The 15,519-nt window shown below is 38.2% G+C and overlaps 1 protein-coding gene across 1 annotated transcript in view; it reads right to left on the bottom strand.

The window, feature by feature from the left end:
• Window positions 1–10,844: 10,844 nt before the first annotated feature.
• LOC140159202 (uncharacterized) overlaps window positions 10,845–15,519 on the bottom strand; it is a 30,968-nt gene continuing 26,293 nt past the window's right edge. Inside the window, 3 exon segments of the mRNA XM_072182594.1 lie at window positions 10,845–13,764; window positions 13,766–14,027; window positions 14,030–14,389. Of these exon segments, the coding sequence (XP_072038695.1) occupies window positions 12,906–13,764; window positions 13,766–14,027; window positions 14,030–14,389 (1,481 nt within the window). The 3' untranslated portion in view covers window positions 10,845–12,905.

The following is a 15,519-nucleotide window of genomic DNA, read 5'->3' on the forward strand; positions in this document are numbered from 1 at the left end:
ATGAAGTTTTGTGATGTCTATTCTTAATTTCAAAATTCGCCCTACATGTATTTGGCCTCCATTGACCAGATCATGTCACACATAATACTAAAAAGAAAAAAAAAAGTATTGCTTAAGTGTAATATTGCCTTCGTGTGTATTGGATATTATAAATTAGAAACCGGAATTAAATATGTAAAATTACAAACATGCAAAATCATATAATGGGCCCAAAATGCAATTAAAACAAATTAGCGCCTTTTGCATTAATAGTGATTTTGTAAAAAATTAAATATAGTACAATAATTTTGTATCAAGTGCAATATTATTATTATTATCAGACTGACTTGGTAAAAATAAATTAAATTCGACTGATTTCACTTATTAAACTCAGTGCGAGTGTAAAGCCGTTCTGGGAAACATATGTGCACATATTGCTCATACAATACTTTTTATTTGTACCATTCTGAAGGGTGATATAAATAACAATAAATATCTATGCTAAACACTTTGATAAAATAATGTGTGTGCATTCCCTCTATGTACATGTACGGTAAGACAACATGTTATTATATGTATGCTTACACCAATTACATAGATGTAAATGTGTACTTCAGATCACCAGTTAAATTCAAGGTATTATTTTTCCATCAGAACTGGGAAATATTGTATTCGGAAACTGATGTGCTTTCTATAACACAAGTTGCAACTATCTGCAAGTCCTATTACAAGAATTGCACTCATACTTCTGTTGGTAATGTAATTCGCTGTCGAGTGTATGTTAGAATATGACGGTTGCTAGGTCAACTGGCTCACGCTTTCTTTGTTACTAACCACTGATCGAAATGATCACAACACAAAGACTATGGCATATCAAAATTCGGAACAGGTGTCTGAGCCCAGACTTGAACCAGTAACCAATGGTTACTAATGTGCACTACAACAGCAAATAAGGCCTAAAAAAAGTTTATATTGCCCTTTTTAAACGACTCAAAAATCTGGAGAAAAAAAAAATACTGTAATATTTGGATTTTCATATACTTGGTATAAAATTGGCAAATATTTTGCCTGTTTGTAATTTGAATCACACAACTCCGATATATGAAGAGCTTTGTTGCAAAACCACTTACATCTTGCTTTGGTAACAAACCACCATATATGTACATCCATATCAAAAGGATGCACTTGTCGATTGCTACATGTGTCTCATTTCACATAATAGCTAGGAATACATACCAGACTCTTCTGAAGTGGAGGTCACTTCAAATCATCCCCAAGTCATATGGTTCAGGAAAACAGAGAACATGCCTGAAACCATATGATTTTGGGATGATTTGACGTGACCTCCACTTCAGATGAGTCTGATACTTATTCCTAGCTATTATGTAAAATGAGACACATGTAGCAGCCGACAAGTGCATCGTTTTGATATGGATGTACACAATTATATCAGTACTTTTTTTAAAATGATTTTTTGATGTTTTCTCAAAATTGCTCAAAACAAAGCTCTTCATATTCAAAAGTGAGCCAAACCAACCTTTCAAATCAGCGTTTAATGTGATATTTTGTGGTGAACTTTTTAATATTCTATATATATGTGGCAACATATTTTTATTAAGTAAACCGATCGACTGACCCTGGCACTATAAGGGCGATACAAACTAATTTGAGGCCTAATAACAACACCAGCAAAGTAATGAAAGGAGTTTGGCCCAATTATTTTGGCTGGTATTGGAATGGTTTTAATCAGTCACATTTCATTTTCATTTTGCTAAAACATGACATTACTAAAAAATATATGACTGTTTTCTAATATAAGCTCATCTCAAGTTTCAATGTTCATAAAAGTAATTTGGTTGAAAATTTACAACTAGAAGAAAAGCACCTTGAAAAAAATATACAGAAACTACAGATAAGATTGGCACTATTGATAAACTTCTATACCCGATTCTTGGCACATACATAATAATAATAATAATCTCCTATGCGATGTTAAAAAAATGTTGGTACAATTTTTTGAAACACACACTAAAGTTTACACCTTTAGAAGTGACTTTCACTTCAAGGTTTTTGTTCTAATAAAAGTAGTTGAATTGCTGAGCAAACCTTAAGTTTTCATACATACAGTTTAATGTGCTCTGTGATGTAGCATGTCAGGCCGGCTATATATTTTGCTGCATGAGATTACACTTACAGTACCAGAATGCACTTGTATGTGACCAAATGAGCGTAAAGTCGCAAGTTGTTGGTTTTGAGACCTTCCAATCATTGAGTTGCTGTTCTATGTTCAAAGACACCTGTATTATATGGTGGCTCTGTATTCAATTCTGTTCCCATTCGCAAAGGACATACCACCAGGGTTGTATCAAGCCAAATACTAGTGCTGGCTAAAATTAAGAGAAAATTGAATCAGAATGCCAATTACTTGACAGTAATGGCATTTGACAGTTGTTTTGAGGACAATTTGTCATTTTTGTGCTGGTCGGCAAGACCCATAATTCCTTTGAGTGCCGGTCGGTCAGGCTGAGTACTGGTTACTGCCGACCAGCGCCGACCACCGTGACTACAACCCTGCATACCACTGCCAATACAGGTGCCTTTGAACAAAAAACATTATCTCAACATTTGGAACGTCTCGAAACTCCCAACTTACGCTCATTAAGTGGGAGCAGGTCACATATGTGACCCCTCGGCACAACTGAGCCCTGAAGTCACCAATCATCATTTTTGAGATATTCAACCAAAATATTCTGCTTGAAATTAGCTTTAAAATGATGTATATCATGTCTATCGTACTTGACATTTAAGTAGTGAAAATCAAGAAAACAGTCAATAAATCCTTTGTTTCCTATTGTTTATTGTTAAGTTCGATGGAGCATATCTCAATAGTGGCAATGGCGACATCCGGGCTCAGTTGTGCCGAGGGGTCACATATATAAATATAAAACTTGGCTAGAGACAAGGCTTTGTATATAGATACTTGGGCTACCATTAGCCCTGCCAATCCAGATAGGTTTTTGTTCTATTTTTTTACTTTAATAGAGATGCATGCAATTAAAATTAGTCCTGGCCCTGTCCAACAGACCCGTATACATTTTTCAAAGAGGAAAGTTTGAAAGTTGATTCGAGTAGGGTATGCATAGGTCTTCCAAATTCTACTAGGTGGAAAATTCTAAACACGGGCAAACTCTGTATATGGCCATTTTTCAAAATGGCCGCCAAAATGTACTTATGAACCAGGTAAAATGACATTAACTCTGAAACTACTTGACCTAGAGGGGTGAATGAGGTGTCTATCCCCACTAAATCAAGGCTGTCTGATTGAATGAAGGGTGTTTCATGGATGTCTGAGGTCCAGGACCCATGAAATCCAAGATGGCCGCCCATAGCAACCATAAATCATCATTTAGCCAGGTGAAATGATAATAATTCGGAATCTGCTTGACCTACAAGGGTCATTGATGTGTCTATCCCCACTAAATCAAGGCTGGCTGAGTGAATGAAGGGGGTGTCATGGATGTCCGAGGTCCAGGACACCTGAAATCTAAGATGGCCGCCCATAGCAACCATAAATCTTCATATTAGCCAGGTGAAATGACAATAATTCGGAATCTGCTTGACCTACAAGGGTCATTGAGGTGTCTATCCCTACTAAATCAAGGCTGGCTGAGTAAATAAAGGGGGTTTCATGGATATCTGAGGTCTAGGACACCTGAAATCCAAGATGGCAGCCCGTAGCAACCATAATCATCATATTCGCCAGATGAAATGACAATAATTCGGAATCTGCTTGACCTAGAAGGGTCATTGAGGTCTCTATCCCTACTAAATCAAGACTGTTTAATTGAATGAAGAGGGTGTCATAACTGAACATGTTCATTAGGACTGTTATCGAAAATTATAACAAGATAGTTCTAGTCCAATAAAACAGTACTCACTATGGACGTTTCGAAGTCTAGCAGACTTCTTTTTCAACACCGTTGATGTTATGACGATATTCTGTTACCGCAAAGGATGCTGGTTGCTTAGCAACACAGTTGCCAGATGTATTTTTATTGAGAAGATCGTTAAACATGTGACTGAGATTGTATTGCCCCTCGTCTCTGTTCATGGTGGTCCCTTACATTCTGATTGCTACTGCCTCCAACGTGTGTGCCTGTCTGTCTCTTTGCCCAGTACCTTAGCCTCATCCTAATCTATGATATGGTCTTTCTCTAGCACATGATCTGTAATAGCCGATTTGTTGACCGTAGATTCAGAAGCTTTTCTGTTTGCCCTTGTGCGAACATTCACACTTGGTCACATGTAAATTTGATGGAGTCTGTGTCATCAATCTTATTGAGATGTTCAGTTAGCTGTGGCACTGCATCCTTATTAACAACTTCCAGTATGTCATCGACATAGCGTTTCCACAATCATCTAATTTCTCATCATCCATTATATCAGAATTTGGGAGTCATTCGCACCTTATTTGATAGAAAGAACAAGATCATCACAGAAGAGCATGACAAGAAGAAGAGACCACAATCAAGGAAGCACTTCATACTTGCGGCTATCCACCATGGAGCATAGACAAGGTTACTCAGCAAATGGGGTACTTCCAAACAGAAGAAGAACAAAAAGAAAGATGATACCATCAAGTCCAAAGGTATGGTTGCAATCCCATACGTAGGGGGGGGGGGGGTCTGAACGTATTGCAAGAACATAATATCTCGTCTGCCATGAAACCACACTGCACATTAAGAAACATGCTTAGTATGTTCACCCCAAAGATAAGAGGGATCCGCTTAACACCATGGATGTAATCTACTCTATCCCATGTAAGAACTGTAACATCTCGTATGTAGGTGAGACCGGCAGGAAGTTTGGCAAAAGGCTTGAAGAACACAGGGCCGAGGCTGATAAGGCGAGTGTGAAAGTTCGCACAGTACATGTGCGAATAGAAAAAGCTTTTGAATCTACGGTCAACAAATCGGCTATTACAGATCATGTGCTAGAGAAAGACCATATCATAGATTAGGATGAGGCTAAGGTACTGGGCAAAGAGACAGACAGATACACACGTTGGATTAAAGAGGCAGTAGCAATCAGAAAGCAAGGGACACCCATAAACAGAGACGAGGGGCAATACAATCTCAGTCACATGTTTGACAAGAAAAGTACATCTGGCAACCAGTATCCTTTGCGGTAAACAGAAGATCGTCACAACATCAACAGTGTTGAAAAAGAAGTCTGCTAGACTTCGAAACGTCCACAGTGAGTACTCTTTTATTGGACTAGAACTATGAAATATTGTTATAATATTCGATAACAGTCCTGATGAACATGTTCAGTCATGACACCCTCTTCATTCAATAAGACAGTCTTGATTTAGTAGGGATATAGACCTCAATGACCCTTGTAGGTCAAGCATATTCGAATTATTGTCATTTCATTTCGCTAATATGATCATTATGGTTGTTACGGTCGGCCATCTTGAATTTCAGGTGTCCTAGACCTCAGAACTCCATTAAACCCCCTTCATTCACTCAGCCAGCCTTGATTAATTAGTGGGGATAGACACCTCAATGACCCTTGTAGGTCAAGCAGATTCCGAATTATTGTTATTTCATCTGGCTAATGTGATGATTTATGGTTGCTATGGCCGGCCATCTTGGATTTCAGGTGTCCTGGACCTCAGACATCCATGAAACCCCCTTCATTCACTCAGCCAGCCTTTATTTATTGGGGATAGACGCCTCAATGACCCTTGTAGGTCAAGCAGATTCCGAATTATTGTCATTTCACCTGGCTTATATGATGATTTATGGTTGCTATGGGCGGCCATCTTGGATTTCAGGTGTCCTGGACCTCAGACATCCATGAAACCCCCTCCATTTACTCAGCCAGCCTTGATTTAGTGGGGATAGACGCCTCAATGACCCTTGTAGGTCAAGCAGATTCCGAACTATTGTCATTTCACCTGGCTAATATGATGATTTATGGTTGCTATTAGCGGCCATCTTAGATTTTAGGTGTCATGGACCTCAGACATCCATGAAACCTCCTTCATTCAAATTGACAGCATTGATTTAGTGGAGATAGACACCACAATCACCCCTCTAGGTCAAGTAGTTTCAGAGTTATTATCATTTTACCTGGTTCATAAGTACATTTTGGCGGCCATTTTGAAAAATGGCCATATACAGAGTTTGCCCGGGTTTGGAATTTTCCACCTAGTAGAATTTGGAAGACCTATGCATACCCTACTCGAATCAACTTTCAAACTTTCCTCTTTGAAAAATGTATACGGGTCTGTAGGACAGGGCCTGGACTAAATACTGTAGATGCGATTTTGGGCATTTTGCTTAAAATATGTTTGGTTAGATGAAATAAACCAAGATAATAGGTAAATCAAACCTTTTGTTTGCATGACTAACCTTTCATTTGCATGACTAACTGATCCTATGGCTTAATAGAAGCATTACCTCTAGCTGAGCTTTGAGAAACTGGCCCTTACTGTCCCCTCTGTCACTCAAGCAATATTTTAGGGGGAAAAGGATGTTTCAAAGGAAGTACAATGATGTGAAGGTGATACAAGTTTAGCTTAAGAGTTTAACCCTTACAGTACCCAGTACTATAAAATACTACTCTACAAAGGGACTGCAACACCAAGCGTCCTATGAAATCATTGGCTGGGCAACCATGGCTTGCTATCCCCAGTCGGCTGCTCCACACCTGAGAGATCAGTGGTTCAAAAGGAGAAAGCAACTTTACTCTTCATCTTCTTTCTTTCTTCCTTCCAATTTGCAGATGGGTGGTTAGGGTTAAGATATTAGCCTCACTGTATGCATATGTGACATAATCAAGGGGAATGGGTCGCATGTCGACATGGGAGAAAATGAGTTTTACATGTTTCTAAAGAGGACATTTTAGAGTTGTTAGAAACTGAAAACCCCTATGTTGATACAACTTTTCATTACGAAGTTATGCCAATTTAACAATCGCTGAAAACAATATAAAACAAAAGAATTTCAACACTTTCTTTGCCAATATCTCAAAATTAATATTAGCCACATCCGACTCATTTCCCATGAATTATATCACATATAGTAATGAATACTCATCAGTACTTGAAACAATTCATTCTGAGAAGCGAGAATGCCACAAAGTTGCAGAGGACAATGAAATAAATAGGCACAATATTCTTGCACTGCGCTATTCCACTTGAAATCCATACACCCCTATGAAAGACATGGGATTATCTGAAAAGGTGATTCCAATTCAAATCTACACCCGTGTGGGAGATTAAGGTCATGTCTTAGATAGGGGGTGTATGAATTTCAACTTAAATAGCATATTATGTCAACAGTTTGTTTACAGTTATCAAAAAGGTTACAACAGCATAATTTATTGCTATGCTACAATTAATGTTTAATATTTTGTATTGCGTATTGCTATACTGTGCTATGATGCACATGAGGCACTAATGCTGGCAAAAGACAAAGCTCTCATATTTTTACATAATATACATTGTACACAAGGCACTACTGGTTTTACACACAATGAACATTTCGACTGCTCAGTGCCAGGAGTGGGTAAGTGCAAAAGCTGCCATGTGTGGCTGCCATGTGTTGATGAGTACAATATACTGCATGTAAATTGCAGAATGTTCACAAGGCAGCTATTGCACTTACTCACTCCTGGCACTGAGCAGTCAATTTGAAAGTTTCAGAATCGCTAACAATTCACAACTAGGAATATAAAAAAGAAAAGAAAAAACAGTGTTATGGAATGATTTTGAACAGGTAAATTGGTCCTTTGTTTGGCTCAAGGATCTTTAAATCAAACGGATAACAGCTACAATATCTGTATCCTGCTGAATTTTGAAGTTATTGCAAGAAAGGTGACTAAATGAGAGGCTGCGGCCTTTAATCTGAATTGAACGCCGACCAATTGCTCCAAATAGCATCCACATGTAAGGAACCACTGCCCCAAGATTTGACATCATAAACCTGACTAGTAAACCATACCATGTAAGGTTGCACTTGGCGGATCAACGATACATTCAGTGCACAGATGCTTTGGCATACTGAAAGTAGTGCATGCTTACAGGAAATGCAAGTAAGCACATAACCATTGACAAATTGAGCGCTATGTGTATTATGATCAGGTGAGCTAGATCGCAAGACCCGAAAATTGTACCAGTATCAGCCGATTCAAGTATGCACATAGGGCACAGACATGGTATTTTCCTTTCTCTGTTTTTAAATCGAAATCTGAAACATTTGTACAAAATATTATATTTTTTTTGTTTTTGGTTTTTCTGTCGCAATTAATTCTGGCCAAAGAATGACTAAAATATATTTCAAAAACCACCTAAACACAAAATCTGGGTTGATTGGGTGTGTGCAACATTGCTAGCTAATGAACATATACATCATCCTAGCTTCCCCACACATGTTCTTGAATATTTATCATGAGCAAGTGGTTGATGAGATTATTCCATAAGAAGCAGACCTGCTCCAGGATCTACTGACATAAGGCAGTTACAATTTGTTGCACTAAACTGCTAATTTGTGACCATTTCTAACAAAACCAGGAACATTTATGCCCAGCTTAAAAAAATCTTACAATTTTAGATTTCAAAATTTTGTAGAAATATATTTTAAAATGTACATGCAGATAAGGCAGTTCTCTAACCGCAAACGTTGCCGTCTTATTTTGTAAATGGGCAATTGCAGTTGAATTCCATACACCCCCTATGGAAAACATGACCTTAAACTTCCACACATGAGTGTGAATTTTAAATAGGATTACCAGAATGGCCAACTTCATTTGAATTTTGAAATATACACTCCCTGTGTGTGAGATTAAGGCCTTATATAGGGCGTGTGTGTGGATTTCAACTGAAATAGCCCGTTAAGTAAATAGGCATTTAAAAAAAATAGATACCTTATTTTTTATGACTTACACAAAAAACTAATAATATAAGAGAACTGAACTAAAAAAATATTAAGTTATAATATTGTGGACAAACTTAGTATCAATCTACATTAGGCCACAGAAAAAAAATTGTTTAATTGTCCATAGATCCCTTCCAAGGCAGTGGGATTTTTTAAAGGTCATTGCTAAAACATGTTTGCCTATAGCTTAACAAATAGCCGAAATGGATGTGAGATTGTGAGGTGGCATATTTCTCTACTGTATACCACTTCATTCATGTTTTTAAAGTGTGCTGAGGCTTGTGGATCAACGTCTAGGCGTTGTGCCTGTGCGTAGCGCACTATAAATCACTGCGCTTTTCCTTTTTTTTTTGAAGTTTAAAAGAAACCAGTGTAAAAACTTCTTAGGATGTCAAAAATGTTGAATTTTTTTTTCAGATTAGGTTCGGTCAGATGAGGACAAACAAACAACTTTTTTTTGACCTTACTGAGTTGTACTGTACATCTCCTGTCTATTTATATTAGGCAAAAAATAAAAAGGTTTGTCTCAAAGCTCACAAGAAATTTAAAAACAAATGCGAAATGCGATTCTGATTTTCGCCGATTTTTTCTGGAAAAAACTAAAAAAAATAAAAATTTTGAAATAAAAATTTCCGCATTTCTTTTTTGTCAAATTGTGCGATTTTACAAACGCGCGTGCAAGCTTTGAGACAAACCTTTTTTTTTTTTGGCCTTACTCAATATCAACTACCTTGGAATACAAGTTATACAATCATAATGACTTCATTGATGGGTAAAATACATGTGCGCCACGTACACATGTACTTTGTCAAGTGTCCTCTTCTATCAAGGTACAATATGAGACCTGCTTGCATTTGCACAAGCAGATTTTGAACAAGCAAGTTAAAAGCATCTAGAAAACCAGCAGTGGTGTATTAAATATAGGTGGAGGCACAGAATGAGGAAATAAATCCTGTGCACAAATGAATTTATGTTTAGAGAATAAAGGTATTGTTTTTAGCTGCTGGAGTGCATCTATCGTCTCATATCGACAATATATTAAGTAAAACAACGAGGCGAAGCGGAGTTATTTACGCCAAAAATAATGGTGTTGCGTGTTATATGAGACGATAGATGCACGACAGCAGCTAAAAAACAATATCTTTATTCTCATTCTTAAACACTTCAATCAAATAAATTTATTAATCATAAGTATTCCAAATTGTAATCAAATTAAACCCTACATTTTACAAGGAATATACCAAGAATCGATCAGTCCCGTTGTTGCTATGCACCTCTGATTGGTTCAAATAGCGTGTACGAGTATCGCGTCGACTCGCACATGCTAATAAAGTGTGTGATATCACACATGTAAGAACCAATAAGATTGCAAGGACATTCTCAAGTGTTTAACTTATATACTTATTGGTTACTTATTGCAATATAGCAATCTTTCTTACAATGGACTATTCCAGTTGAAATCCATATACCAGTCAACATTAATGGGTATATTTTCACGGGAAAATTTTCTGGACACGTGACCAATGGGTATCAATGTAAGTGTGACCTTGAGCCTGATCTCTGACCCCCGGCGGTGACCTCGCTATTCAAGTCTTAGTAATTTTGAATTGGAATAGTATTCTTGGCTGCAATTTCGATAGAAATTCATGTCTTGCAAATTTATTAAATATCATGCAATCTTAATTTCTTCACAATATCATCAAAACGTAATTTCAAAAATATCTACCTACGGAAAAAATATTTATTCACGGAAACTCTTACCATAATATTATTAACTCATGCGACAGGTTACTTATTTTGCACCAAAGGAGACATTCTTCCTATTCAAATACATTGGTAGACCACCCGCTGTGCTCGGGGTCACATTCCTTAATGCTAATATGTCTGCGCCCATGGGTGTCACGTGTCCAGAAAATTTTCCCGTGAAAATTTACCTATTCATTCTGACTGTATACCCTCAATGGAAGACATGACCTTAATTTTCCACACAGGATGTGTGCATTTCAAATGGGGTTACCTGAATGGGTGACTCCATTTGAATTCTACACTCCCTGCGTGGGAGATTAAGGTCATGTCTTCCATAGGTGGTGTATGGATTTTAACTGGAATAGCCCAATGTGATGTTACATTGAAAGGTACAATATGGCGGCTGCGACATACACCGGTAATGTAGTCAGGGTGCTGATACATACATGATGCTGTTGTTGCAATACTTATTTGCTATAATTGTTAACAGGCTTAAAATTACTGAGACAAAACATTGTGCTTTAAACAGATTAGACAACACAAGTATCAATCGAGAACTGAGCAACTCTTAAGAAATAAGGACCAAGTCAATAATCCCATACTGACTTAGCCCTAACCCAACTAGGACTCACTAAAGCTCACTATTAAAACCACTCTGCGTGCATACATTCCACGGGACTTGATGACGCAATCAGACCAAGTCATATATACCCAGGGAATTGTCACCTGTGTAGATACATGCTGGGGATCTTCTGCGTGGCATGCGAGGGGTCCGAGGTTCGAATCCCGGGGGTACCAAGTGACTTTCTTCTTCATCTTCTCTCCTTTTTCGTTCCTTCTTTCCTTCCGATAGCACAAAAACCACGGGTAGGGTTAGGGTTAGGTCACACTTTAATTTAGTGATTTTTCGCTACTGGGTTTTCATCTATGACTGAATTTATATCAATAATTGATAGGATGTGTATGTATGCTGTGGCTGACATAATGTACCTTTTCAAGTAATACCTTACAAATTGTTTTTCACATATTCAAGTAATGGGCTATTCCATTTAAAATCCACACTACCCCTGTGGAAGATTTTGGAAATATCTTCCACAGGAGGAGTATGTTTTTCAAATGTAATTGGTCACATTTATTCATTTTGAAACCCATACTCCCCCTGTATTATGGCTTTACCTATATCTTCCACAGCTGGTGTGAGTATTTCAAATGGAAGTTACCCAAGTGTCTATTCTATTCAAAATTGATACCCCCTCTGTGGCAGACTTTAGCTAAATCTTCCACAGGGGTAGTGTGGATTTTAAATGGAATAGCCCAATACAGGCATCAAAACTATATTGGAAGTTTCATCACGCATATAATTCAAGACGGAATTGAAAAGACTAGTACTGCGCAGGTCAGTAACCAATCACATCGCGCCTTTGCCCTGAAGTCAGACGAAAACTAGTCTTTTTAATTCGGTCTTCAATTATAACAACACTAACTTGAATTCATGTGCTTGGTTTAACTGAGCATGTCTTGATTATTTTATGGGTTAAAAAGTAATTACTTGAAAGACACTGAGATAAATCAATGAACATGCCCTTTGATGATGCATCCAGGTGCAAGCCCCACAGGGGCTCCACATCTCATCACATTTACCTCTAAAATTCACACACAATGTGACAGATACATCATGTGGTTCGATAACAAACTCAGTTTGCTTGTTTTACTTCAATACCAAACTCAACTTATTGCTCATTCCCAAGTAAATATATGCAGATTAAAGCCATATTATAACATTTTCATACAAAACAGATAAATATTTCTTTGCCATAAAATGTCAGCTTTGACTGTCAGATATATCCCCTTTACTTTTGAGCCTAACAACTTACTAAGGCAAAGCAAAGAAGATTGGAATTTACTACCAGCGCCGATGTCGCTCATACGTATCACTATTTCGGTCGTGTTATGGTACGATCCTTTATTGTGATGAAAAATATTGAGGGCATCCTCAACAAATGTTATAATATGGCTTTAAAACTATGTCATAAAATGCCACAATGGCATGCATGCTACATAGACCATTTCAAACGATATGATGTTAAAAAATAATTAAAAGGTCAATGAATACATGAACATGAATACATGAACAACTACATTTGAATGAAAAAAATAATCAAAATATTGGTCACTTAAAAAAAGAATGAAAAGTGTAATCACTAATCAAACACACACTGCAAGGTGCACGGAAGCTCACTTCTTCCAAAAGGCAGCTCCTTTTTTCTTGTGTTTTTTCTCTTGAACTGGTTTTGAGGCATTCGCCTGATAGCATTTAGAACAGAAAAATTCTGTTGCTTGTGTTCCATAGAAGTCGCAGTCGGGTGAGCGGCAAGGTTTTGTCCCTGCTGCTGCCCCCGCTGAACCTTTCCCTCCATTGCTCTTGACTGCACTTTTCACTTCTGATTTAGGCAATGCTTTTTGAACCTGACTCATATCATAATTTGAGCGCGGTTGCGAGCTCATAGGGGGCTGACTAACTGGACGCCCTCGAGGAGATTTTGGACTGCGATTGCCTGGGTAACCAGTGGTTGTCACCACAAGCCTGCCATCTGGAACTGACATTCTCCCATCGGGTGAAGTCCTGTTAACTTGCGGGGGTGCAGTCCTCACCCCATGAGGGAATTCTTGAGGAGCCGGCCTCATTCCAGGTGGGAATTGAGATGAAGGGGGATATCCTCTGCTCTTTGTCTGCGGCTGCTGCATGTGACTACTAGGGATTGCATTGCTTGTATGTTTTGGATTGGCTTGTCTATTCACATATACTATACTCTCAGGCACTTTAGGTTGCTGCTGGTGGTAATGTACTGGTTGGCTGACAGGGCGCCCCCTAGAGTCCATAACAGGCCCTCTAGATGGCTGTTGTATTGCTACATTACCTAACTCGTTGCGTAGCTGGATACCTATTTGGTATACCTTCTCTTTTTGGATTTTGGTGGGATTCTCTAGGAAGATCATGGCTTGGATTACCAATCTGACTACTCGGATTAACAACCGGGTGAATCCTAGGTTGCTGCTGATGTTGTGGGGATCTCGGAGCATGCTGGATATGCCGAGAGGACTCATTCTCCAACAACATCAGCAGCTTTTGCTCGTCTTCAAACCTAAGCTTAGCTCGTTGTAGATAGTTCGATATCATTTCGTCGTGAAGTTGATGTCTTCTCTCCGTCATTTTGGCACCGATGACCAGACACTTATCCTCAAGATTTGCCGTGGTAATATGAGGAGCCCTATCCGCATTAATATTGTCAGCACTAGATGCTCCGCGTAGATCCGCCTTGCCCTTTTTCGTCCCGCCCTTTTCAAGACCGGAGAAAACTTCAACTTCTGACCGAACGATGCTTTCTTTTTCACCTTTCGATCTTTTCCGTTCTTTGGATCAAGTCTTTCCGACTCACTTGAACTGCTTGATATTTGACGGTGCAGATCTTGCAATCCGTTTTCGCTCTTGCTGCTTTCCACGGAGATCTCTCGTTGTAAGCCAGGTATGGGTACGATGACCAAGTTGAGATATCGTTTGAGTATGACAAGTTTCTGTGCTAAACTTAGACTGAGTCTATTTCCATTGGGATTAGCGCTGTTGTCGTTCTCATCTTTATTCCATTGCCAGTTAGGACCGGGATCCACTGAGAAGTGTAGGGGTAAAAGCTTATGACTGTGGTCGGTCACTGGAATCACAGCTGAAAGAGAACAAAAAGGAAAATAAATCAACCTAAATCAACTAGTTGCAGTGCAGATCAATAGGTACTATCACTTTCTCCACATTCAGTGTTTTGCGTGAACACTCTAAAATTCATAGATATAATTGAAGACATAATTAAAAAGACTATTATGCGTCTGACGTTATCTGTCAATCAAACTCGGGCATGATGGTTTGTTTACACGTATTGTGATGATGAGTTGCTGAACGTGGCGGTAAAACAGGGTGCCTTAAGTTAATTTTGCACCTTGAAATATACAAACCGTCTCAAAAGTTAAGTTTTCATAGTAGCAAACTTTCTTTCCCGTAGGCAACATGTCAACAATGCATAGAAAAGTTGCTTTTGCCTTGTAAAAGTACTGTGATTCCTTTTCTCCGATCGGCACCAGATGCATCGACCTTCCTTTTACGCGCTATTAACCAATCAAGGGTCGTAACGAGTTTGATTGACATGACGTCAGAAGCAAACTAGTCTTTTTACTTGTCTTTAATTATAATCATGTAATAACAAACACCACACTAAAACAAAATGTTAGAATAACAGGTTAGCGAGGCAGTCAAATTTAGAAACCATACTAATATCGTATCTACATTGATACAGGGGATAGTGATCCATATTACTTGTGGAGCTGTGTCCAAAGTATGAGGCTATGCGCTATTATAATCCAATTGACCTAAGCCCTAAAAAAAATTGTATGCCTTTAAAGCTCTAAGGTCAGGGTCGGTCATTTTTGTTTTGCTTTGTTTTTATAAAAACTTTGATACAAACAATATTAAAAGCTGTTCATGGCAAACGATGATTTAAATGGTTTTATCATCAGCATGTGAAATACAAATTACAAACATGCAAACCATTTATGGAATTTTAATCTAAATATATGAAAATTCAAATATAACAGGAAAAAATTGTGACCCTAGATTTTCATGTCGGTCAGAAAAGGCAATACAACCTTTTTTTGGGACCCTAATCTATCAATATTCTGGCTGAAAATTGTTGTCAACCAAAGCACCGGAGCTGATTTGAACACATGTATAGATACCTGTACAAATGGGCTGGCATGAAACAACTGGGAAAAATATTAAGGGGTACTACACCCATGTGGTAAATTG

The sequence above is a fragment of the Amphiura filiformis genome, chromosome 8 (genome assembly GCF_039555335.1).
Source record: "Amphiura filiformis chromosome 8, Afil_fr2py, whole genome shotgun sequence".
NCBI lineage: Eukaryota > Metazoa > Echinodermata > Ophiuroidea > Amphilepidida > Amphiuridae > Amphiura > Amphiura filiformis.